At 36.7% G+C, this 27322-nt stretch overlaps 1 protein-coding gene across 1 annotated transcript; it reads right to left on the bottom strand.

Moving 5' to 3' along the window:
- Positions 1–8886: 8886 nt before the first annotated feature.
- LOC146140006 (C-1-tetrahydrofolate synthase, cytoplasmic-like) lies at positions 8887–26796 on the bottom strand. Its single transcript, XM_083392944.1, has 15 exons — positions 26665–26796; positions 26093–26243; positions 25759–25970; positions 25115–25288; positions 24589–24717; positions 21115–21242; positions 19981–20189; positions 19149–19264; positions 17315–17551; positions 16785–17009; positions 15840–16113; positions 14423–14619; positions 13132–13319; positions 10724–10925; positions 8887–10216 (listed from the first exon to the last, which is right to left on the bottom strand). The coding sequence occupies exons 1-15, from the start codon at positions 26794–26796 to the stop codon at positions 9974–9976; spliced, it is 2817 nt and encodes a 938-aa protein (XP_083249070.1). The 3' UTR covers positions 8887–9973.
- Between the last annotated feature and the right edge of the window lie 526 nt (positions 26797–27322).

Below are 27322 nucleotides of genomic sequence, written 5' to 3' on the forward strand. Positions count from 1 at the left end.
TACTTATGATGTGCTGCTTCCACAATTGTTAACTAAACTGGCACATATTCGTTATTTTTTTATGCTAGCTTGCTGCAGTGCTCTTTTTCTTTTTATTCCTTTTGTATATTTTTGCATGCGATATATATTTAGAATAAACTTTCAACATACAATATGTGTAATTTTTTTTCCTAATTGCCGGCCCTTTGCAAGCACGCCGTAGAGTTACAGCGAGCAAAATTACCTTTTTCTCGTTGCGATAAATACCAACAAAAATTCCGCCGTATTGACATTTGACAAATATTTTCTCGAAAGAATCTTTGCAAGCTGAGGTTTTATGTAGTCGATTTTACTTACTTCAAAACGCAAAAAATCTAGTGTATATAATAGCCGAATACACCCTTTTTTTAGAGCATTGTTTACACCGGGTAAAAAAGAGTATAGTAAGACTTTGATCGGCGTAGAGCAGCCCAGCAAATTTGTTTGAGATCTACTGCAATCCAAACTTTGGTTGCAGTTTACTATTTTGTACTCTTAGTAGAGGATTTGTTATGTTAAATCACACAGGTCCTAGTGAGTTCCTTTAGTCTTATCAAGATAAATAGTACAATCAAACCAAACCTTAACAATATTCACGCTTCATATGATACATATTGCTTTGTATGGCCGCGTTATTTAGATTTATCGTTCAATATTGTATAAAACCTATAAAGTGACGTATTTAGTCGCTCAGCAGCATAATCTTGTGGCAAACTTCGGCTTCAAAGTAAATTCTTATAAATGCTTCAGTGAATCAAGCTATGTCTCGTATTTAAGGGCCTGTCAAATGCTAGGAACTTTTTTCTAAAAACAAATAAGCCATATCTGTGTATCTGCTTTACCTAAAGAAGTTGCTATTTGTTGCCAATCGCGGTAAATTGAATAATAAATCTGACTTAAAAACACCATACACGTTGTGTTGTCCGCAGGTCAGAATTTTGCAAAAAAAATAAAAAAGAGCAAAATCGTGGCAAAATAACAGGCAAATTAGTTTGATTGAATAATAATTTATTACTTTGTTGGCCATAATTATGTTAAATCGACAGGTCACGGTTGTTTATGCTGTTAAAACACAGAATCCTCGATACCAATGAAATATGGCAAACCTCGCAACATAAACCATTGCGAAATTTAAAATTGTTCTTCTCAAAACTGCATCCATAAAAATGTAAACACATAATATTGGTAGAAAGCAAAATAAAACAGACATTTACTAATATGGTGTTATTGCATGAAAACAGTAAAAGTGTGAAAAATTGTAATACATTATGACAATAGTAACTAAAGCATATATTTCCTAGGAAAATATTGGACTAAGATGACCTTCGACCGACAAGCAAATATGGAAGCAAAATGGCCGACGACTTAACATGTAGCGATTTGTAGTCAATTTTTGTTTTTATTTTCATACTTGTATTACAAAATATTGCGCGAAAATGAAGAATATTAAAGCGGGAAAAAGTCACATTATTGATTAAAAAATTTAAGTCAGCGTTCAGTGAATAATAGATCACAGATATGTTCAACCCTCATAATATTTTCTACCACCATTTGAATTACAGACTAAATTAGTAAATAGATATGTTTATCCAAAAAGAGTCGCATTCCTGGACTGCACCATGTTCTTGAAGGGCATTGGGCTCAAGGTCACACTGTAAACCGGACTTTCATTAAAGCTTAAAAAGTGTGAAGTGCTACACTATTGAGGCAAAACATATATGAGTTCCTGTTTAAAGATACTCATTCCCAGACAAATGAGGACACTTTGCAACAAATAAAAACGTAAGGCAGTGTAACCGGCATAGAGCAAAGTATTAAAATATGTATATTTTTTATTGCCAACAGGCATCTCAAGAAAACAATGAATTTTTAAAGAACGAACGATGACTTTACTTTGTAAAAAAAATATTTTTATGCATGTCATGTAAAAAATTGACACCTTTTAATATTGAATACCTTTGAACCCGATATTGTTCACAAATTAAACTAAGATTATTTTAATAAGGAGTTAAGGACAAACGTAATTTTGAGAAGTGATTCTGAATATAGTGTTATTTATTAAAATTCAGTAAATTTGATCTATTTATTTAATTTTTTTCATATGAGTAGTTTGATTTGCATGTGTTTATTTTAAGGTGTTGGGTGTACGAAAAAATTGCACCAAATCGAATACGTTCAGAAGTTAAGGAATAGTTTGTTGATTAACAATGATTTGACTGGCTATGCACTTCTTTCAGCAATTGATTGTGTGGTACCTTATACTTGACTAGATACTAGTTCAAAAGTACAAGACCTTTAAACGTTTAATATAAAATAACTATAACTATAGATTTGAACATTCCTGACCGTCAGGTCACTATTATATCCACCGAGTAATTTTCAGAGTTGCGTAGGTTGCGTAGAAAAACAACCAAGGGACAATAATATTTAGCGTTGTCTATTACACTTATATTATAGTTCGTGCTTTTCGACATTTGAAAAGCAGAAGAATAGACGCTGTTTGCAGAACATATTAACATAATTGCAGCTCGCGCCCTAGATACGAAATACAGTGTTAGTTACCAAACACTCCTGCTTAATAAGCAATAGCACCAGAGCTTAAGTCGGGGGTTCTAAACCTGGGTTACGCTTAAACCCAGGGGTTCGTAGGGAAAATGTCGTGGGTATGCCAGCAAGTTCATTTTACTGGCACAATTATTTAAAAAAATCGTTGCGAAAGTTAGGTGATAGGCGAAAAATCAACCCTCACTGTTGCTATTCATGCAGATAAATCGAAATAAAGGGTGCGCAGCTAAAAATGTATGAGTACTCCTGCCTAAGCATTTCTCGCTTTGCAATTAAACCCAGCATGAACTCAATACGACATCATCATAAATAGCAGTTAACCGACCACTCTCGCAAAATGTAAACAATTTCTACTTAGGTGGTGAAACGTTTTTTACAAACCACACCGGTCCTTTATCACGCGATGTTGCCCTAACCAATCCGAACGCGAGGTGCAAACATTTGAATGTTGCCGAGAGGCGAACTAACCAATAGAAGCAATGTTGGCTTTTCGCTGTACTTCGAGCATGGTGTCTTCGGTAAGCGGTAGCGACAGGCGATGGTCCTAGAAGAGAGAAAAGTCATTTGAAGAGACATAGAAAAGAACCTGCCCTGGGTTAAACCTTTAATTTAAAAATAATAACACCTATGTAAACGCACGTGTGGTCGTGCGCACAAAAAAGAATGATTATAGGTAGATTATAAACACCCCTTATATATTTGGCTATAATAAATCTAGACTTCGCGGACTATAATAAAACAATTAACCTTTGCCTATTAAGGAAAAAAAAGAACCTTCAAAAGCTAATCGACAACTTTTATTTACAACTTTTGTTCTGCGAAATTGAAAAAAAGCATTTCTTTAAACTATAAAGAGACCATACAAAAACTATATGCAATATAATACCCAAGCGTGCAAGTCAACATTTCAAAAGGCGGACGCCTTGCTTCAAAAATCCATCTTTGCATACATATACAACATACAACTACCAATTCCTTTTAGTGAGAAAGTCTCGCATGCTTGCAAACATTCCAATGTGGTTATTGTCTAATAATTAAACATGAAGCGCAGCCCACTTGAAAATCGTCCGAGGTACACTATAGTAGTGGTTCGTCGCCTGATTCTTTTTTTGGGTCGCTTGTTTTTCAGGCATATTGTATCTTTTCACAAAATATGAAAACTAAAGAGCGAAACCGGCTGGAAGTTAAAGCTGACATGCGTGACTCTATATGCTCAAGCAAAATAACGCCTCGATTTCAAAAACTCACTGAGAGCAAGCGAGCACAACTATCTCATTAGTAAATTAATAAACATATTATTTTCGGAAATAGTAACTGCTTTTGTAGTGCAGTTTGTTTGCAACGCAATCTTGTATTTGCTTGGGTCGCAAGATTATACCAAATTATTTTTTTTTTCAAAATGGGTCGCCTTAAAAACGTGTTAGGAACCACTGCATGGTGTGCTCGGCACACAATCTGGGAATCAATGCACATTCGTTCTGGTAACATATTGTCCACCGTCAATTACAGACTCGTGTGAAAGGATTTATGACTATGGTAGGAACGTGAATGTATTGATTGACTAGTTGGAGTTCAGATAAAAACAATTTTGTACAAAACAGTCGCAAAGAAAGTATTAAGTATAGTGTCTATTCATATGTGGTGCCATTTCGAAATATTTATACCGGAACAATCAACTTTGCCATGAATAACTTAGGCCCTCGTGAAATATTTACTGTAAATAACACTAAAAGAACAAATGAACAACGGATAGCAGAAAACCCTCGTTAAAGCGATTACCCTTGCGAATCGCGTGCCAGTGTTGTGTACCGTAGGGTGTGGTTACCTATTATGGGATATTTGATCGACGATAGCATAACCTCAATGGGGTCACCTGTGGCATAAAGCACGTGTTTGTCATTTCGTGTTCCCAGTTCAAATAACTTGTCAGCTTGCGATCACAAAAATGACTCGCTAGGATTTATTAATCCTATATATAGGACATTAATGTACTGCGCAGCGTAAGGCAAACCGAAAGTAAAAACTCAACCTATGGCAAAATGATAGTTTTCGAGGATAAAGCTTGGTTTAAACATGATACTACCATAGGTTAAACGTTAAACGCAAAACTTTTCAGTGTACTATGTAGTACCAAAACCCATGCAATGAAAACACGATAACAGGTTTAGTTAGCTTCGGCTTTTTTCGTTTTGTTTGTCATATATTTATTTGTTTTTATTTTGTATATTTAAGACAGATGTCTTGACGTTGAATTTTTTTTATTTTTATTTTACTAAACGAACAATAATAGGTCAACTGATCGCCTGAGATTGTGGAGGGCCCTATATTGCGCAATAATGTAAACATAATTTCAGCTCGGTTAGGTGAGCCCAACAAACAACTAATTTCTAAATTACGTATGTCAGCAGTATCGGTCGCGTTGCAAAATGTAAACACACCAATAGTTGTAAAGATTACACACAGCTAGTGCAAAATGATTACGTCAAGGAGTTTTAAACCCAATTCGTGCAACTCTTGGCAAGTATTGCAACAACCAAATTTAATGTTCAAAGTTCACCGGCATGGAGTATGACCCTTAAAACAGGGTTTAGCCAAATATACCGAATGACTCTCATTCTGTGCTATGAATAAGGATGCATCACACATGTCTGATTATTATTTCTTAATAACCCAAGTGTTTGCACGTACCTTATTTGCTTTAAATCAATCTCTTTTGCAACACAAACCTACGAATCTAAACCACCTCATGGTGACTTTTAAGCAATCAACTGTCAAACAACATATATTTTAACACGGTTTGTGATTTTTTGTATTTTTGTTACATGAAATTGTAATTTTTACAAAAGGAAAAATTATGACGTTGAAAGCAGTTAGACGTTTTAAAAATACCTAATGTGTATTCATTGGTTATTCGGGAAAAATATTGATCGGCGATATTATTACTCTTTGCTTGTTAACGTCACTGTTTATAAAATAAAAACAAAATAGCAAAAAATTAAATAAAAAATCATAAATTTAAACGGTTAACAAAGTCATATCAGTTGCAAGCTGGAGATTACCCAATGTTGAAAGCTTGTAACTATGTAAAAGTAAGTGTAAAAGTAATGCACTTTTCTTTAGCGAAAGCTGTGTTGTAAAATTAACTTTGAAATGGCTTAATTCCCAGTTATGTTATTTGTAAAAATCTAAGTCAAAAAAGACCAAGTCAAGTCATTGTTTGAGCAAAATCGAATCATTAAAATCCAAATTTAACGATAAACTATTACAACTTGTAAACTCGTAGGACTATGAGCAATGGGACAACCAAAATACATGCCTCACTTAAACATTTCCCGTTTTATTCAATTCAAGCAGAATTGGGTATTTGTACACGTTTGTTAACTTTGTTCATTTTTTAAAAAACAACTAGCATTTTAGTTATATTGTCATGATTACTCGGATAGATTAAACCGGGTTTATTAAACTGTTGATAGGCAATCAACATAAAATCACAGCTCTTTTCAAAATCATTTTGTCACGATGGGATAGTTTCCACCACTAGAGGCGTTGCGTGAGTCAGATGAACAGTCGCGAACTCGTGTCTTTTTAAGTTAGCTTTAATAAATATAATTAATCAATTTTTATTTGTATTTGCTTTCAATACTGCTAGTAAAGGATCCTTAAACATGTACTGTATCAAAAAGTTTGTACTCAAAATAGGTTTTAGGTCAAAACCTTTGAACCATAAAGAAAGTAGAATTACAATACTTGACCCTTGTCTAAAATTCTACCACTTTTTTTCGCAAAACTATTTGAGAACATAAATCGCAAACTATGGGAGAATAAATATAATAACATTTAACCTACTCGAACCCAAACGATAACCCGCTGCCTAACCCAAATAATTAGCGTTGATTTAATAATTATTTGATCTCTGCGGTAAAGAATAGGCTTAAACCAAGATAGGCAAAAAAATTTGTCGTCCGGAGATTTATAGCATTAGGCCTACTAACATTATTTGGGTTCGAGTGGACAAAATATTATTAATATATCAATTCTCTCATATTAATAATTCTCTTTTGCCATTTTAATCTTGTCAACTAGTTTCGTTACTGTGCCTAAAAAAAGGTGGTAAGATTCTAAACTAGTGCTCTTAAACCGGTGTGCACAGTGCACCCTAGCGTGCACTAAAATATGCATGGGGTGCAACAATACGAAAAGGTATGCAAGGGAGCATCACAAACTTTTAATGAACCATTAATATTGGACTTCTCAAGTTTGTTTAACTGCTGTTTTTTTCTCAGGTTTATTTGAATGCTGTTTTATGACATGCAATGGGACTCGCAAGCAGCCTGAAGCCATACCAAACTCTCACCGACAGTGTGTAAAACTTCGGCATCTCCGCACGGTTTAATTGACAGAATGATATTGAAACGCATATTCATTTTTCATATTGCTTTTTACCTCAGTTTACCTTTTTAATAAACAGGGTGCATGAGTTCGTCACAACAACTTTTAGGGTGCTCCAAAATAAAAAAGGTTGAAGAGCACTGTTATATAATATAAACTCCAAAAAAAATAGATTAAGGTGGAAAACCTAGCGCTATAACATCCTTGTCCTGTACACCTCACAAATATTACCTGAGCGCGCCTAAATAAAGTAATTGAGTAATATCTCCAAAAGTTAAGGGCCTACAAACAATGTATTTGTTTACTCTAGCGTGACAACCCAGCCATCCGTAACAACATAACACATGTTTCTTTTTCGGGTCAAACCGGACCCGAACCGGAACTTTTGTAAACCGGTTTGGACCACTTTTTCGAAACCTGAACTGTTTTCAAGGGGTTTTAAGGAGCCAAACAGGAACTGAAACGAATATTTTCAAAAAAAAATGAACCTTACCCGATCCTAACAAGTAAATGCACTGGTTCACTCCCGCATGACGTTACAACTTGTATTTTACAGAATTAAGCTATCCAGTGGTTCTCCAACATTTTTTAAAAAATTACGCAATATTTAAATTGCTCGCAGTCCCCTTAAAAATATACGCAAATAAACACAAAATAACACGTTGTTTTTAATGGTATCAATGGGTGCACTTGCTTCTTTGCTAGTAGCTCGGCTATGTTTGGTTCCGTTTTGGATAACGCAACCCTCATATTGTGAATCGCATCCAAACGGTTTCTTGCTTTTGGCTTGATGGAAAGTACTGTCGAAAGTGCAGATTCACACTAATATGCTGTTGGGAATAGAATTAGTACTTTCAAATTCATCATTAGCACAACCAGGGCTGCGGATTCGGAGTCGGTTTGTTTTGCTAGAGTCGGACTCGGGACTCGAGTAAGACCACGTAAAACTACCCGATTCCAGAGTCCGATATGCGCATGCGCAGTACCAAATTTTAAATTGATATGGCCGCCAACTGGAAATTGTAAAGGCCGTATAGCATATGGTGGAATATTTTGATTTAATTATACGACACCACTATAAGTGAATTGCTGAATATCCACGTTATTTTAGTTACGTAAATTGGCGCAACACAGGCTGTAGATTCAGAGCCGGACTCGGGACTCGACGAAATCGCACATTTGACCGGATTCAGACTCTTCAGGTTTTATGTGAAAAAACTCAGTTATTCCAATAACTTACCATACGAAACCAACTGCGTATAACATCAGGGCGGTTAGAATCTTCTATGTTACCGAATGATTGTGCGATTGTGCGTGTAAAATTTGTTCTCTTTACCAGCAAACATAAAAGTAATCATCGTGTATATAATCTGCTTCCGCCCAAGGTTTTTCACGATAAATTTGCATAACAATTAGGTGAATTAGGCTATTTTGTTTTAGCCCGGTCAGTACCAAGTATTTTGTTGAGTGTTCGTGACAAGGTGGAAGGCCACAGCCGCTACATGTTTTCACTGGTTACTTGTGCTAACAATTTTTTTTTTGCGACTGGACATCAAATTGAAATAATTAGTGTTTTACAAAAAGCGTTCGTGTGAACCATCCCGAAAGGCGTATTGAATCGGACGTCGAAACGTCAGGAAAGAAAAAAATTTACCCAAAAGCGCAGTTTTTATTGATAAAATGCCTTGAAGCTATTAATTAAAGTTTGAATGCCAAAATATGATAATTTTACGGTTGAAATCATATATGATTATCAGGAACGTTAACAGATATAATTTTTTGCACTTAATGCACAACAGCCTGTTGCTTGTTTTAAAAAATAACCATAAAAACAGCTTTCCTTCGATTCACAACGCAGCCGATTGTTTTAATCAAACGTAAATAGGTAATTTACTGTTTTATATTTTGAACGGAGATGCATACCAATTTAATGGTTTAATTATTAAAAAGAGGATTGCACCCAACAAGAATTTTGATTAGCCGGAAAATAATAAAGCATATTAATCAGCTTAGCTCAAAACGGAAGTATCAATTGAAAGCACTTTGCGTCTACTCTAATTAATACAGAAAACATCACAAAAGAAGAACTATTGCAAAACTGCAAGCGAGGGTAAACAACGCGCACAAAGACGTAGTTGGGCCTGAGGAATTCTACTGGTTGAAAGCAGCATCGCACAAGTTAAAATACATTTCAGAAAAAGCGAATTAGGCACATAAGATTGCATCTCAATTAACACTAAAGCGACAAACAAATAGTAATGTTTTGATTAGAGATCGACCGATATCACTTTTTTTGACCGACACCGACCCAATTTTTTACTATTTTGTCCACCTATACCCGATCCGATACCGATTTTTTTATATACTAAGATACGTTCAAAATTTGAATTAATTGAAAATAAAATCCTTTATTAATTTATTGAATTATTATTTTGCATATTACTTTGGGGCGATGCTAAAACCCAATTTTTTTCATTAAAAAATGGGTAAGTTGTTTGATGTACAGTAAAAATTATATCATATTTTCGTACAAAAATATCGGCCTACATTTACCGATACCGATATATCGGTACAAGCCAAATATCGGCCGATATTATCGGTAAACCGATATATCTCTAGTTTTGATTTAACGCTCGCGGCAATTTTTGAAGTTGTTTATAAAATGGGGATTAGTCTTATAACAGCAATATTGAATTCTACGGCAAAAAAACGAAATCGAACCAAAATAATTTCTTTAGAGCGTGCAAGAAAGTACCAGAATACAGTGACTGGGAAAGCCTCAACCCGACATCACAATTAAAAATAGGCATACCCTTTGATTTACGTTTCGGTAAAGCAGTTAAATGGATAACGTTTCATGGGAAAAACACCCTTTACCACTACAACAACTCCTCGCGACTACAATATTAATAAAAATACGTTACAATCAATTACTGTTGGCCGAATTTTGCTCTAAAGCCCACAAAAAAGCAACAGTTTGAAAAGGTAAAATATAAGAATTCTAGAACAATCCCTGAACCTCCATGGTTTCGGGATCCAAGTCGATGTCGTAGAAGCACGGACGCGTCGGAAGACCCGGCATCGTGCTCATAGTGCCCACTAGCGGATATAGGAAGCCGGCGCCCGCGCTCGCCCTGACGTCACGAATGGGCAGCACGAAGCCGCTGGGGGCGCCCTTGAGCTCGGGCTTGTGAGAGAGCGAGAGATGCGTCTTGGCCATGCAAATCGGCAGGTCGGCAAAGCCCTGGGTAAAGCCAAAGTTGCTTGTTTTAGGTACTTACGTCAATAACTTTTTTTTTATTACTAAAGATAACTCTTATTCTTTCGGACAAGTGACTTAACTGGAACTTAGTCGTATGACTGCATTTAGACTACTTTAATTAAATAAAAACTACCTTTGTTTAATAAATGGACGCTTCGCAAGGGGGGCGGAGAAGGCCTCATTAATTATTTATTACAAAGTTTTGAATGTAAAAAAATTTGTTGTTTTATAACTTATTATCGTTATGACTCAACTTTAACAACCCCAGTTTTAGGCCATTTTAAGAAACCCCATTCAGCCGATAGGTGTCATGCATCTAATCGTACCGTATATAAAATAACATTTTTGGCATTATGATATTTGCCCCCTATAATAACTTGGACTAGGATTTGACTTTATCCATGACATTTCACAATGGCTTGGAAGAAATCCCGGTCGGCAGATTGGCCGAGGTAGCAGCGAAAAAAAGAGAGAAAACGTCGATTTAACCTGCTTCGTGTACAACTCTACTTTCTCGGCCGCTTCGGGCAGCAACTCGATGCCGTCGGCGCCGTAGATCTTCTTGGCAATCACTTCGATCTTTTCCTTGATAGGGAGGTCGAGTGGGTAGAGGAAGCGGAAATTGCTGGGCGCGTCGGTCGCCTTGACAACCGCCTCCGCGAGATCGACCGCTCCGGCGCCACCGTGTGACCTGAATTAGACGAAGTAAAAGGTTTAGGCCAAGGCTGCGGAGTCGGTTCAAAATACACCGCGTCCGACTCCGGCCAAAAAAATAAACCCGAGTCCAACTCCCGAGTCCGACGCCGGAGAAATGTGCGATTTCGTCGAGTCCCGAGTCCGGCCCTAACCACAGCCAGTATTTCACCAATTTACGTAATTAAAATAACGCGGATATTCAGCAGTCCATTTATAGGGGTGTCATATAATTTATCCACTCCCAATACATGGTTGGAAAATATTAGACCATATGCTATTCCACCTTTACAATTTCCAGTAGGGGGCCATATCAGTTTTAAAATTTGGTACTGCGCATGTCAGTCCCGAGTCCGACTCCAGCAAAACAAACCAACTCCTCGAGTCCCCAGTCCCGAGTCCTGGTTACGGCAACTTACCTTATTTAGACATTAGATCAGTGGTTCTCAACCGGGGGTCCACGGACCCCTGAGGGTCCGCAGAACGTTTCAGGGGGTCCGCAAAAACTTCTAAATATACTTTTAACAAATTAACTAACGCTGGGATGGATACATGCAAAAAATCACAATCTAGGTAAGTGATAAAATCACATTGTACCATTTTGTAAATCGCATTGAGTGTGACGTAACATTTCCATTGTGATGTAACACAAATATATGGTAAAATGGAAGGCAGCATTACAACAGTTCACATGTACTGGATTTTGGTTATGCTATCGTTCGCAAAGATGACATGCGTCGAATATTATGGAAAACACAACCACGCATTTCAAGACTTGCTTCGGAAATGCAGCAGCAAAAATCACATTAAAATAAACTTGTCATAAAGTAATTTGGTGTTGTCTGTTACTTTGCTCAACATAAGGTGCACTACACAGATATACTGAAATATTATAAAGAACTAACCGCAGATATTACATCAAAAAAATGTAAGGGGTCCGCGACAATTTGAAAGCGACCAAAGAGCGCCACGGGTATAAAAAGGTTGAGAACCACTGCATTGAATCATACAATAACCGTGTGTTTGCAGATTTACTTTGACGTTTTTATTATAGTGGCAGCGTACTCCTATTCCTACTCCTAAAAATCAATCGCTAATCACGATATTCACAATTTCAGTTAAGTAGACAAAATTAAACTATAACATTGGCAGGGGCAGAATCAGGGGAACCAGAAATAAAAAAGAACGACATATGGTACTTTATGGTTGACCTTTAACCCTGTTGTTGTTTCGCAATGTGAAAAACTAGTAATTTTTTTTTATTAAAAATACAAAATATTCCTAATTTACGACAGTTACAAAAAATAATTATAATGGAAGCCAGAAAATCGGGTGCGGATTCGTTGCTGATCAAGTCCCTTATTCCCTAATTAATTTTTGTGTTTCGACAATGGTATGCTATCCAACGTAGACCTAAAATGTAAATTTCTCACAAAATAGTTATTAGGGAATTTGTTTTACAAAATAGCGTTTTCGACCTGATAAAACAGATTTATCAACAGATGTTGAAAATGAATAAAGAGTTATTCGAAACGTTCAAAATGATACCTACTTCTGTATGGGCTTTGATAATCTTATTACGTCTTACTACAACCTCCAACCATTATGCTCCAAAGATTTATCAACAAAACTTGCCACCTAAAAACTATCACGTGTCGCTATCGGAACAAAAGTATAGTACATATCAAATCGTAAATCGGTCGAAAAGCGAGGTCGCTTACAGACCACAACTAGATAACTCTAGTTTTCTAATTCAATGAGTTAGAACAAAATGTGGCTAATTCTAGTTCTAATCTAATTCGGATTTTAACCAAAATTCTACTTGGTCCGAGTCTCTCAGTTAAAACACAGAATTTCAATTAAAAACTCTTTGGTTTGAACGACTTGTATGTAATTTTTACAGTCTAAAAAGAATAAAAAGGCATAAAAATTAGCACACACTTATTTCTCATTCACATTCTTATAAGAACAAATTGCGATTAAATCAAATTGATTGTAAATAATTAAATGTGATTCTAATTGAAATTTTCATTTTTTTTAGAAATTCGGTAATTCTAATTCTAATCTAATTTAAGAAAACTCAATTTAACGATCTAATTCTAATCTAATCTAATTTGGAAAAAACTAAAATGCTCTAATTTTAACTCTAATACAGAATTAAAAAGCTAAAAAATAAATCTAGTTGTCCAAGTCTGGTCGCTTACCAGTGGCTGGCGCACACAGCGTCGAAGGCTCCCGCTTCCCTAGCAAGTCGTAGCGCCAGTTCGACTTCGGTGTCGCTGTCGGTGGCAAACCTGTTGAGGGCAAACACAACCGGCACACCGAAGAAGCGCGCATTCTCGATCTGCTTGCGAGGGTTCGAGAAGCCGGCCTCGACCAGTTCCAAGTTTTCCTGAAACAGACGCGTCATAGGTTTAGGGTGACTGCGTATAGGCCGGGTCGCAAAGGAAGGCTTCGCTGTTAAGGTACAGCAGTCTTAACGTTCGTTTAATGTGTATATAGTATTATATACAATTAAAAAAACATTTATAAAAAAAAACAATCTTACATTTTCGTTGTTAAATTACAACATATATGAACCTACTCGTGCTAACTTGTCCAATGCGATTTATTCTTGTTTAAAAAACAAAAAAGCCAACAAACTTTATGGACATTTGAGTTCCTGCATTTATCCAGACCCTTTACAACATTTTTGTGTATCCTGTCAAAAGGATATGTCCGGTCCTGGTGTTTACAAAACACATTGAGGCTCATGTGTCAACAATGTTTCCCGCAGTTTTGAAATTCATGTTTTTCTTGGATTTCCAACCAGAGTCGGCGGCTTTTAATTTGAATTTTACACAGAAAAAGCGTTTTAACCATATTTAAATCTGCGGGACACTAAGATGGACACGCGGAAATACAATGTTGCTCATATATATCCTTCTTTAAACCGCCTAAATACATTCAAATCCAAATCATTGCTAATGTTTCTCAAATAACTCGTTTATATATAGAATTCTTACAGTCTATAACGTTCACAAATAATCATGTTTTACACAAGCGCTAAACACAAAAAGCAAGCCCTGAATGGTCTACGTAACGGCATAAAAATCTGTAAAACTAAGCTACCATCCGAAGACGTTGTTGTACCCCGAAAAATTTAAATCATCTGACTTAAAAAAGCCTATAAGTTAAAATAACAAAAACCTTTGTCATAGTTATATTAAGTGGCATTATTTGCACACATTAACATATTTCTGCGGCTGATGACATCAATTTTCATGAAAATGGGTGATCACTGATCAATAATGCTTAACAAAATATAGTAAGAACTATTTAATAGCATAAAAGTGAGTTTTCCTTTTAACCTGCATCGTTTAGGCAAATATCTCTTTAACAACGAAATTAAACAGAGATAAAAAAAACATGAACGTATCCCAAACTGTATCGCAACACAGGATAGCCGCACCTCTCTCACTACACACAAGACAAGAGAAGTGCATTTTGACCCACCTCACAGTACTCCTTGGCCAGGGGCCTCCCGGCCACCACGGTGGGGCCGCCTCCGTGCATCTTAATGGCGCGTACGGTGGCCACCAGTACAACGGCGCTTGGCACCAACCCGGAACGTCTGCATTTGATGTTGAAGAACTTCTCCATTCCGATGTCGGCACCGAATCCCGCTTCCGTCACGACGAAGCCTTCGGGGCCTAAGTCGGGAAAAGGTGAAATAATGAGGGGTAGGATTGGAACCTGAACCGTAAGGAGAGGGCATCTCGTTGCAAAGTTTGAGAGAAAATAGGCAGACTTGGCCAACTAGATATCTTCGATTGATAATGTAGTTGGTCGTGGAGAAATACCGAAGAAGTTGTATTGCTACTCGTAATTTTGTTATACAAATTGCCGCTATATTTTTTGGCAAATTTCAATTTGCGGTTTTGGGGAAAATTTTTTACATGTTCCAAAAGCCGCCTTTAAAAGCAACGTGCAGCGCCAACCGCCGAATATAACAATCTTGCCGAACTTATCTTTGCCATTTACGTTGATGGACAATTTGATTTCGTTTTAATTTAAATTGTAATCCAATTTGAGCCAAATTGTAAACTAAACTCGTATAATTCAAAGCACCCATCTTTTTGTTTAAGTTCCGCGCATACAAACACGCTATGAAGTGGCCATAAAAAACTGGGGTGTGCCGCCCACTTTTTGCTAGAAAAAAAATATTTGACATACTGATAGGCTTGCAGGCAAGCACTCTAAATTCAAACACTATACATAAGATAACTGATTTTGGTATTTCCCTAATGCCTTTCCGTGTAGGTAGTGTTTTATTTAAGTCATAATTGTAGTTTTGTAGAAAGTCGGACGCAGTTTTTTTTTAACTTGTTTAGTGTGCCGCAAGTTAAAAGTAAAAAAAGTTTGGTAATCACTGGAGAAATTACATACAAAACCAAAGTTACACAAACTAGTAATGGAATTTTGCATCACACAATTTTTAAATATATGTGGCCACTTAGTAAATTAATACTGGGTGTAAATAAATTTTTGATCAAAAATTATGCAAATACGCACAGTATAAAAAAGCAAATCGGCAGCATTGTACTTCACAATTACTGAAAACATGTGGCTAAACAGCGTTAGTTATCGCAATTATTAAAGTATTCTAAAACGTAAACATTTGCATAAAAATACTCAATTTTGCATACACGTAAAGGTAACAAATGTTCACTTAAATCAAAGTGTGAGTTGAAATCAACCGATTAACTCGGTCTGCTAGCAAAATGTAACGCAGTCCAAAAATTAAATACGGAGTTCTATGTGTCAATCATGTGGAAGCTAAACAACAATCGCCCCCCGTCTCACTTAACTTCTATACCAATGGATAAATATCGACAAACTCCAATAAACAAAAATTGGTAGATACACATACCGGCAAGTTTGAGAGCAATCATATCGGCCAGCACAGAAGAGTTTCCATGCGCGATATTGGCGAAAGGACCGGCGTGCACAAAAACTGGGGTGCCCTCCAGTGTCTGCATCAGGTTTGGCTGGATCGCGTCACGCATGAGCACCGTCAGCGCACCTGTAGCTCCAAGGTCATCGCAGGTCACGGGGTCACCGGACCTGTTGGTAGCCACGACCATTTGTCCCAGGCGTTCTCTCATATCAGCAATGCTTGTGCAAAGAGCAAGAACCGCCATCACCTGGCGTTTTTTTGTAAATTGATTGTTAAGATATTCAAATTTTTATAGTACCGACATTTTTGGTAGATTAAGTTTCGGGATTTAACTATACAATTTCCGCTCGTTTGGGGTTGGCCGGATTTAAAAAAAACAAGAAAAAAAATGACACAATTTTTAATTTCCCGAACGACGTGCCAGTTTATAAAACTATTATATTTTTAAGATATGGAAACCCGTTAATCACAAGGCGTAAATAACAATAAAATAGGCTGGTCAATTTCCTTTGCGTTTTGTGTAGCCACAAAAAGTAAAAAAAAGCAGTGGTTCTTAACCGGGGTGCCGCGGCACTCTAGGGTGCCATTTTTAACGCTCAAGGGTGCCGTGAGGGTTCAGTTTTTGCTCTATAGGTCTTGATATAATTTTTTGTGAACGACAAAAGTGCACAAAATTAAAAAAGGTTTTTCAATCTTATTGCACAGTTAATGTGTTGTTTCAATCGTTTATTGCAACGTTACAGTTAACCACTCAGCAAAAATACGAGCAAGGGTGTCGCGAACTATTTATAATTTTGGTGGGGTGCCGCAAGCAGAAAAAGGTTGCGAAACACTGTCTTAAAGAAATTTTACAATAACAATAAGCACAGTGAGTTACCATTTCAAAAACAATAAACATAAACCGCGTTTCGAACAAACCTCGCTGGCGACAGAGATGTCGAACTGCGCCACTCGTTCGCGACCCTTTTCAGTGGCCGACTGACCAATGGTGATCTTGCGGAGGAAGCGGTCATTGGTGTCCATCACCCGCTGCCACGTGATCGCGTCTGGGTCGATGTCCAGCCGAGCGAATCGGCTGACCTCTTCGCTGGTCAGCTTGTCGGGGTCGCGCTCCGAGATGCCAAGCTTGTTTAGGCGCCGGATCTGTTGGAAGGGGACTTTGAATTGAAAATTGGAGAAGGAGAGTTTAAGTGAGCCAGCTATCGAGTGGCTTAAAACGCCAGGCTTTTATTGGGCGTCTCCAACATTAACATTGCATGATGCTGAACGAATTTTTGTTCGGCTTGTTTTTCAGGAAAAGCTATACCTTTTTTCATAACAAAATATCGCCGAAAATATCGGCTCAAATTTACCGCTACCGATATATCGATACGAGCGAAAGCGAAATATGCCGATATTGCCGGTCTATCTCTATCAAAAACTCTAGCAAAACTGTCAAAAACACCGACCTGGATTGCGGAAAATTTGCGCACGCCCTTCTTGTTGGGCACCAGCCGCGAATAGAGCGCCTTATCCTTCTGAGTCGACTCGTGGAAGACGCGCGCGTCGATGGCGGCGGCGAGTAGGTTGTTGGCGGCCGTGATGGCGTGGATGTCGCCGGTCAGGTGGAGGTTAAATTCGTCCATGGGGATCACTTGGGAGTAGCCGCCTCCCGCTGCGCCCCCCTTGATTCCAAAGGTCGGGCCCTGGATTGTGACGAAAAGGGGATATTTTTCGTTGGTGTACAGTGAAAAGTGAGTTTCAGAGAAGGGAATATTAAACCAAAGGAAAGTATGCAGCTTGAAATTCTTCGCGTAATATCTCCGGAAGTAAACTAGATATCAATCAAAAACTTTTACACATAATCAAAGCAACCTAACTTAGCCAGCAAAAAGACTTTGAAATAATATCAATATTCAAACTTATAAATATTAATATTCAGTCAGATTCGGCCTTAAAAAAATGTGTTTGAAGTGACTCACATAGTGTGATACCTACGAGTGTACTCTTTAAAATGAGCCATGACTCGCCGCCAGTTATTCAGGGTTAAATATTTCGAAAAATTAAAATAAAGTCCTCGCGCCAACTGACATTTTTGTTCCCATTAAACGTAGCTTGTAGACCAACAAAAAAACAAATGATTTTTGCGTGTGCGCTTTTATTTTTAAAAGGTGTAACTACACAGTACACATAGCTTGGGCAGAATATCTCATTAAAAACATGGTAATGTGTAACAAGGGTAATTTGAGCGAGTCGCCCCTTAGGGTTTGGTCCAGTTTTTTTTTGTCAAACTGTGTGCCTCGAAAGATTCTCAAGTATGCCGGTTAACTTTTTGTTGTTATTTTTCTGTACCGCAAGCCAAAAAAGTTGGAAACCCAAAAAAACGACTAAAAATACCAAATTGAATTTGACGACCAATTGAGCTTATGGTATTTGGTCGTCACTCTTTAGATGTCCACACATTTTTTGATGGTTCAATATAATCAAGCCAAACTTAGACGTATAAGTTAGACATATGATTTGGACAATACAGCTGTAATTTGGCCCTAATGCTGTAACAAATGTTGTCAAAAATTAAACTTATTTTTGTGTTTTTATCTACTTCGATTCTATTATTATCAAAGTATTCAACAGGAAGCAACTCGTCTTGCATGATTAAGTGGCGTATATCAACTCTTTTAACTAACATGAAAATACTGGCTTGGGAGACGATATACAATGACGCGACTATAATCACTCGAAAAAAATGACTCGTTTTCAGCCAAAAAACGACCTAGATAAGCTAATAATTCACGAAGAATACAAACTATGGATTGTGCAAACGCTATGGAAGGTGATTTTTGAACTATTTGAAAAGCGACCACTCAACATAAGCCTGAAATTTGCACATTTGCTTGAGGAGATGTTGTATTACTGAAAACAATTAGCAAAACGCAACAAAAGTAGTACAACCTCCTTAACTTAAGTATAGTACAACCTTCTCAACTTGCTTGTCAAACCCGAGTGTAAAATACGGTTCAGCTTTGTAAACACGGCATAGCACGGAAAATCATAGCAGGATTCCGTACATATGTTTTTATTTAACAATATGTTTTTAAGTAAAGGTAAAGAAAGTAGGTAAGGGTTGTGGCTGGATTCTTCCCATTGGCCAGGAAAGAGGCCGGAAATTTAAGAGCAAGTCAGTATAGAGTCTGGTCCAGTCTTCTGAAAACCTGTCTCCACTAGCGAGCAGGTGCCGCCACGATGGTTTTATTTAATTAGTGAAAAACCTGGTGGAGATAATATGTCCAAAACGGTTGTTACCTGTGACGGTTGGCGCACGCAAGCAAATACGTTTTTCCTCAAGTGGGCACCGAGGGCCTGAACTAGACCAATCGTGGTTGTGCTTTTTCCTTCGCCCAACGGAGTAGGGGTGATGCCTACGACAAAAAACAATGATATTAACTGTTCAGCTTTTGCCAAACATCGTTCTTTACACTTGTAGTGAAGCAAAGGCGAAATCTTCTACTGGCAAATATTGAGATTTTGCCGTTTGCAAAAGCTTTATGGCTGGAGAAAGAATGTTGGAGAAGAATGAGGTTAGCATTGTGTAAACATCACTAAACTATGTCAAGCAGGCTCGTCTCTGGGTAACAAGAGACAATTTACTTTAGATAAGCAATTATATCAAATTGGGTTCCCATCAATTCTTTGGAAATACATTGTCTGTTAAACCATATTAGCCAAATAACAATTTACATCTCCTGAATTACGTTTAGTTTGTGTGATTAGTTGCCTGAAAACAGTGATTTTCTGAATCACCCTTGCTTTAAAACTTATTTTTAAGAGGTTCGTTATTAGTGACAAAAAAAAACGCAAAATATAACCATGAAATCTACTGACAAATAATGAGATTAAGATTTGTGGCGACAAAAACGAGGTTAGTATTGTTTGTAAATGTCACTAAACTATGTCAAGCAGACTTGTCTCTGGGTAAATTTACTTTAGATCAGTAATTATATCAAACTGGGTTCGCGCAATCTTTTGGAATACATTGTTTGATGCACCGATTAGCCAAAATAACAACCATCTCCTGAAATAAGTATAGTTTATGTGATTATGGTCTAAAAACAGTGACTTTCTAAATGACCCTTACCTGTTACGACCACGTATCGGCCGTTATCGACCTTGGCCAGTCGATCGAGAACACTTAGCGAGACCTTGGCTTTCTTCTTGCCGTAGAGGTTGACCTCGTCGGGAAGCAGGCCGACCTCGTCCGCCAGCAAGTCGACGTTCTTGGGCGTTTGCGACGATGCAATCGCAATATCGCTTGGCACCGGATTGAGCAGCCTCAGTGGCAGACACCTGGATAGATATAACCAGGGCTGTAATGACTCTTTTCTCAATCGCGCCTTTAACTAATCAACAATCAAATAAATTTACTTGACCTAATTAGGTCTTTCGAGCAAATGTCTCGGCCCCAAAATTGAATTGACCGAGACGTAAACCAGAAGGGGGGTATCATTTTATTACTATTTTTGTAATATTTAGGTATTTTGCTTTATAATAAAAACTAGACTTAGGTTACTTTACTGGAGCTTGACTTGCTTTTTGCATATAACTTCACTTGAGATATTTCAAAAGACGTGCTAATAACACTGAATACAACGCACGGCGGAGTTTTGCTCTAGGCTTTTCTCAACGCTTAGCCTTTGGATTGCTCCTTAGGAATAGGGGGCCTGTCGAGACTGTGGGTATAGTGAAGCAGTTAACAATTTATGAACCAATAGAGAAAATCAATTGTTTTAAACCTGATGCGATGAAATTTCCCATGGCGGAATATGAATGTTAAGACGGTTGGTTTTTAATTTATGGAAAGTCGGCTTATTCATAGCCACTCTAACAAGCCGTGGAGACGCCTGGCTGCATAGTAGCCTTTACTTTTGGTACTGGGAAGTGTACCAATTTCCTATGAAGCTTACACCAATGTCAAAGCAGATTCTATATTTTTTTACTAGTTTGCTTAGCTACTTCTCTTGTAAAAGACATTCGCTTGTGGTAGTGCCAACGTTAGAGTTTACATACACCTATTGTAGTGACGCAACAGGAAAAGATAAGATACATTCGTCAACGCATAATTATCGTAACTACAATTAAACCAAAAATAAACACTTTTTTAAATGATTTACTAACATCTAATTCTTGTTAAACGAACAACAAGAACGAGATAAACAAAAAACTTTCTATCTACTTCGACCATAACACGCCGTAAACCGTTCATCTTGCTTACCTTATATTCCATGATGTGGCGATTCGCTTGCCCACATTTTTCCACGCTGCCTCAATGGTGTTTTTCATCAACATAGCAACTGTCAAAGGACCCACACCACCAGGCACTGGACTTATCCACGAAGCTACCTTCGCAAATAAATATATAATTGTGCAAGCGAGTTCGAGCTGCTGGGTGTTATTTTTAAAATCGCAGCTTTTGAAACAAACCACAGCGGCTGTATATTTTGTTTGTTTTTACTCAATTTGGTAAAACTGAAAGAAAAAATAACGAATAAGAACCAACTGTCCTTAAAATTATTTGGACCTATTTGTCTCAAGATCGCCAGGTCGGGGAATGAAAAAAACAACCAACACATATCGAAAACCACAAAGTGCAACAAACTGTCATTTATTACTTTTTCTGTACAACAACCAAGCTATGACGCCGGCCCAGTTATTGCGTACAAGTCACGATGAGCGTGATTGTCAACCAGTGTGACGTAACACACGGCAGGTTATGTTTACATCAACCAGTTGTGCTGCAACTACCTTCCGAGAGTTTGAAATAACAATAATGAAGTCACGCCAAGTCAAAGGGACTGAAGAATAAAATTTAAACCTTTCGTCCGCAAGGCTTGAGCATAAGGTACTAGGAAACTAGGATACAAATTACAGACATAGCATAGAATAATCTTGTTTTTCGAGCACGACTGCTCAAAAGCGAAACTAAAGCCTTAAACTACATTTAACATTAGGTTTATTTTGTGTCTAACGTTGGCCATCAAACAACACTATAAATGCCTTTAAAACACTTGTTGACAGCAATAAAAATGTGACAGGCTGGTAAAACAACATCCTAACATTTAAGCTTTCAGGCAAAACACCACTCGGCCCTAGTGCGCTGTTCCCTTTTTTGTTCTAAATGGGTCTTTGGTGTATCACGCATCAAACTCGTGACACTTCAAAACACAAGGCACATGGCGGCAACTTTTTAAAAATTCCCGCGAAAAGTTCGATCGGCCGTGCCGCGTTAACAACAAAGAGAAATTTAAAATTCCTTTGTTGGTTTCAACAAGGCAGAACAGGCTATATACTCATCGTGGTCATTTCCATTCAAGCCCAGCAAAAAGCAAAATCTAGTAGTATTCTTTTCAAATAACGTACTGACTATGACAGGCTTAAGTTTAAGAGCTTGTGCGTCCGCCCTTCATAACGTTAAGGTATCAAATATCGTTTTTTTGTTTGTTTTTTATTGGTAGCTCCCCGAGGTATAAAAAACTACCTGTTATGATATATTAGGTCTATATTTGGTAGTTTATGGAATCATTTTGCCAAACGTGCTTGCCCTCGACGTTTATGGACCATAGTCAGTATCGGCTTTCAGACTTGCATTAAATTACTCAGCTTAACAAAATTGGCCTAGTGCAGCCTAGTTGCAGCCTAGAGATACTAAACGTTTTATTCGGTTTTACTTAAAAGCAACAATGAAGTTGTTTATTACTTCTCAAATGTCATTACGTGAGAGTTTTGGCGACAATGGTGCGCTGTACTTTGTTTTCGCAAATAAAAATCAAACAGAATCTCACATACAAATGATACGTAAACGTGTAGTGCCATTAGCGCTGGAGAAGAATTTATACTGTTCGATACTAACTAACTGTTATATCTATTTATTATCAAGGTTCCGTAATGGTGACATCATAAAAACATTTGTTTAGCCTACTTTGACTTCAATAAACATTTTTTTGACTGGTACGTACTCCGTTCTTTTATTGTAAACGTAAATTGGTTTTATTCAATTGTAAAGATTAAGATGTAAGAAGATTAACTCTTTAGTAACGCCATTTCTTAAACTGTTGTAAATTGCAAAGCACTACATTGTGCTTACATAGCATATTTTTTCTCGCGTATTAGAAAACAGGGAAAACCAGATGCCGGAATAACACTCGAAATATCCAAATAAAGGTGCGCTCAGCTACGAGAAACAGCCAAACTAACGTAACTTATCATTATGCCGATTTCCTACTAAATAATTGATGTTCAACACAAAAATGCAGTTAGACAATAAATCTTGTAAACTAATATGAACAAAAAGGCATCGCGAACCGCGCAAGGACAGACAACAATCTTTATTTTATTAAACAAAGGCACAGTTCCAATATTTATAACCCTCTAGAAAAAAAAAATGCATCTGGTCGACTACCTTTTTCGTGTAGCAGATTTTATTTACATTTACACCTTTTCTAAGTTGTTTGTCGTCTGACAGGAAAAGGAGATAAGAACTGTAAGCCTGTAGCCACTCACGGTTTTTCTGCAGCGGTTCGAAAGTCTCGTTCCTGATAAATTAAGCCTACTTCTGCGCTATCGCGTCAAATAACAAACAAGGAATAGTTTGTTGTGTTTTCAATTATAGTCGGTCGGTCGGTCCATTCATATGAAAATATGCTATTCTTAATGGCATGGAATAAGTCTTGTAAAAATGTTTATTGAAGTTAAATTCAAATGCGAAATAGTAGAAACCGAACTAAAGCTCAAGAAAATTTTCTGATACAATTTAAGAGAGTGCTTCTCAATCATTTTAAACATTTCGAGGAATACTGTGCAATATTTTACTGAGTTAGTTTAAATTTTGCTGAGACAAATTATAGCTGTCAACTCTACCAACAAATCATTTGATTGATTTATGTGAATTTGCATGAACTCACAACTACTGTACGCCAGTACAGTCAAATGTCAATAATAAAGATCTGTTGATTATGCATTAGGATTTGCTTGCGTTTTTTTGTTGTAATAATTGTTTTACCCGCACAACTACTTGTAACGTTTGTAAGCCTTAAAATGAATTCTCAGGAAAAGTGGGCCGCGACAAAACTGGCTGAGGAAAGTACTAAAAAACGATTAGGGCTAGCCATACAAGAACTATAAAAAAGTACTGAAATAAAAAGACAGATTTAATCATTTTTGAAAACAATCAGGTAGGACCAGGGGCGTATCCAGAAATCCAAAAAGAGAAGGGTCCCGAATTTTCAACTTAGGGAATTCCCATATTTTAAAATAATGATTCGTAATGAAGTTATTAATAAAAAAAAAAATAATTAAAAACTGCCAATACACATCTACTACCTTAAGACATATGACCCAATCACATTTAAAACATTGCCGCTTTTGGACGTCAGTAGACACACATCAGCAGCAAACATTCTTTGTATACTTTTAAGTTGCCTAAGTTTTATACCTTAAGGAATCTTGTATTTTTATGGTTGATACTTAAAAAAAACTTAGTCCAATGACCAGAGTAAAGTTTTCAAAGATGAGGTCATAAAGTAGATATTATTTATTTTCCTTTAAAAATTTTATTCTATTTATACACAATATTTTAATAAGGCATTTGCAGACCCTACGCCAAAAAAACTTGTCCTAGTTAAGAACACGAAATTAAACACTCACACTTGACCGACAAAAAAGATAAGATGAGTAATATTTTGAAGCTTACTTGTGAGGCATCCTTAAAGTCAACATCTCCAACAAGCCGTTGTCCACTTTTCTTGGTTGAGTCAGGAATAGGGTTGATTCCACAATCGATGATGACTACTCCTGCTTTTAACCAATCTGCCTTAACCATCTAAAGTAGAGTCTTTTTATTATTTATTATATATATAGGTGGAAAATAGGTTTGTGATTAAATTAGAAAAAAACATGCAAAAAAACGTTATCCGCCAGGTATGTAAAAGGCAATTAACACTATGGATCAGATCGGAGTAAAAAAGTGCTTGTATAAGGTTTTTTTGTATTCTTTGAAATCGTTTAGGTTATTTTTAAGATGTGTGTAGACATTAGGGCATGTTTGTAGCAAACTTAGCTGTAGCGTAACTTTACGGTTTCCAATTTAACTCTTATTACACAGCTGTTTCTAGATGTTTAATTTGTTGCAATGATGTGTATGGCGATGTCATTAAACTCTTTTCACCCTTTATTTAGTCCAGTTTGTTAATCTTAATTATTATTAGTTGTTGACATACCTCAGGTTGTCGTACTGCAACAACAAGAATATCTGCCTTCTGTACAATTTCTTTGATATTTATTGTTTTCGAATGACAGGTGATAACTGTTGCATCGTTCCACTTAAGAAGCTCTGCGATTGGTGATCCAACTATCTTACTTCGACCGATTACTACAGCCACTTTACCAGATATCTGACAAATTAAAATATTGATTTAACTACACAAAATATGCTAAAATACAGGACTTGTAATGTGATTATTTAATAATAAAAAAACATTACAAACAGGAAAGTAAATTGCAAGAAAACAGTACACTTAAAATAGTAAATGCTACCAAAAACAAGAAAACTTTCTACAAGTATGATGCATTTATTCTTGCCTAAATTAGTTTTAAGTAATATCTAAATTATTGTCTTTTTTTGGACTACACCCAAACACCCCAATGGTTGACGAAAACAAAGCCATCTAATTCAAGGTTGGACATTTTTTATGACATGTCTAGACAGCTCTGAAATGCTTGATCGCCTTACCTGTACATTAGAATCACTATTTTAATAAATGCTATTTTTCTATAACTCTATAACTGCTTATTTTAAGAAAGTCCGCAATTACATTGGCAGTAGACAACAGACGCCAAAAAATGGTCTAGAATTAGTAAACACCTGACAACCAGTGGTTTTAATTAGCTCCAAGCATCCTCTTGGTGTACACGGGATATAAGTGCCTTCCTCCAATATACCCCGGCTAAGCTTCCCTGCATTAATATCACTCAGACCATCCACATCTTTACTTGGTAGAATAGCATTTACAATGACATCAGAATTTATTTCCTCATCGCAGTCAAGGGGAAGTTGCACAATTATCCCGTGAATATCTTAACATTGGATAAACAAGTATTTTTGCATTAGTGTGTTTTAAAGTTTCATTAACAAATATTTGCCACACTACACTAAAATGGCATAAAACTACAAAAAAACGAATAAAAACAAACATCACCTTGATTCAAATTAAGTTTTTCTATCTCCTCAATAAGTTCTTGTTGTTTTACTGATCTTGGAATTTGTACATGTTTAACATTGATTCCAATTTCAGCTCCTGCTTTCATCTTCATTCTAATGTAAACATTTGAATCCTCACGGCCACCAACCTATAATTGCTACAAGTTTATTTCATCTGTAGAACTTTGTATGAAATAAAACAAAAGCCCATTATTAAAGCCTGTCTTAAAGTTTATACTTGCAACACTTCATAACCCCCACTATGGAAATATAGCAAGTGCACCCATAACGTTTTTTCAATCAGCTTAAAGCTGCACCCCTAATAAATGAATATACGCCCGATTTTCCAGTACGTTATAACAGCAGTGTGCACTTTTAACCGTTTTTGCACCCAGTCAAACCTATTTGTTCGACCATACACCTGCAAGCTCTTGTTGACATCTGCCCTACTTTCCATGACGGGCTAACCATCAACTATAAATAATATATTATTTTTTTTAGTCAAATACAAAATAAAGAAAAACTTCCGAAAATATACATACTAATACGTTTTTAAAATTGTATACATACCTGAACAATAGATAATCCAGGATGAAAATTTGGTAACTTTTCTTTCATACTAAGCACTTCTAAAGACATCTTCTTGCGAAGATCAGCAGCAATGCTTGTTCCGCTAATTTTTTGTGCCATAACGCCTAACATAAATAAATACCTAAAATGTATACAGGAGCAATAAGGTTGTAATCAAAAAAACGACCACCCTTTTAGAATCATAGCACATAACAAATATCACAATTGTTTGAATTTGGCAACCACTTATTGCCTATTTTCACCTAAACCTGGAGAAATGAACCGATGGAAAGCATTTTGCTAACTTACAAAATTTTGCACAAAAATGTATTGGAGCTGATTGGTTGAGCAAACTGGGTGGCCCTTAAAGTAAACATTTGCAAAAAATATGCTTAGTTTGCAAAATAAGTGCTAAGTGCAAACAGTGTAAAAATTACTAATCGTGGTTGAAACCTGTATTTGTGAATCTATATGACCAGGATAAAAATTATTGTGGAGATGGTATAAATTTCCATTAACAAATATTAGGAACGCGTGAGTTATAAAGCATCAAACATAAAAACAATATTCGGAAAAAACTCACGTGCTGCTAAGGTTGATTTGAAACGTCGTCGTGGTTGAGTGAACACATATTTTATTTAAAGGTTGCTATTGCTAC

This window comes from Ascidiella aspersa, chromosome 6 (assembly GCF_963924565.1).
Source record: "Ascidiella aspersa chromosome 6, kaAscAspe10.2, whole genome shotgun sequence".
Classification (NCBI taxonomy): Eukaryota; Metazoa; Chordata; class Ascidiacea; order Phlebobranchia; family Ascidiidae; genus Ascidiella; species Ascidiella aspersa.

Coding starts and splice junctions, on each gene's coding strand:
- LOC146140006 (XM_083392944.1), bottom strand. CDS start 26,796: ATGTTAGGCGTTATGGCACAAAAAATTAGCGGAACAAGCATTGCTGCT. Junction 21,243..24,588: donor ACTTTAAGGATGCCTCACAA/GTAAGCTTCAAA, acceptor TTATTTGCGAAG/GTAGCTTCGTGGATAAGTCC. Junction 14,620..15,839: donor GATTGCTCTCAAACTTGCCG/GTATGTGTATCT, acceptor TTCCCGACTTAG/GCCCCGAAGGCTTCGTCGTG.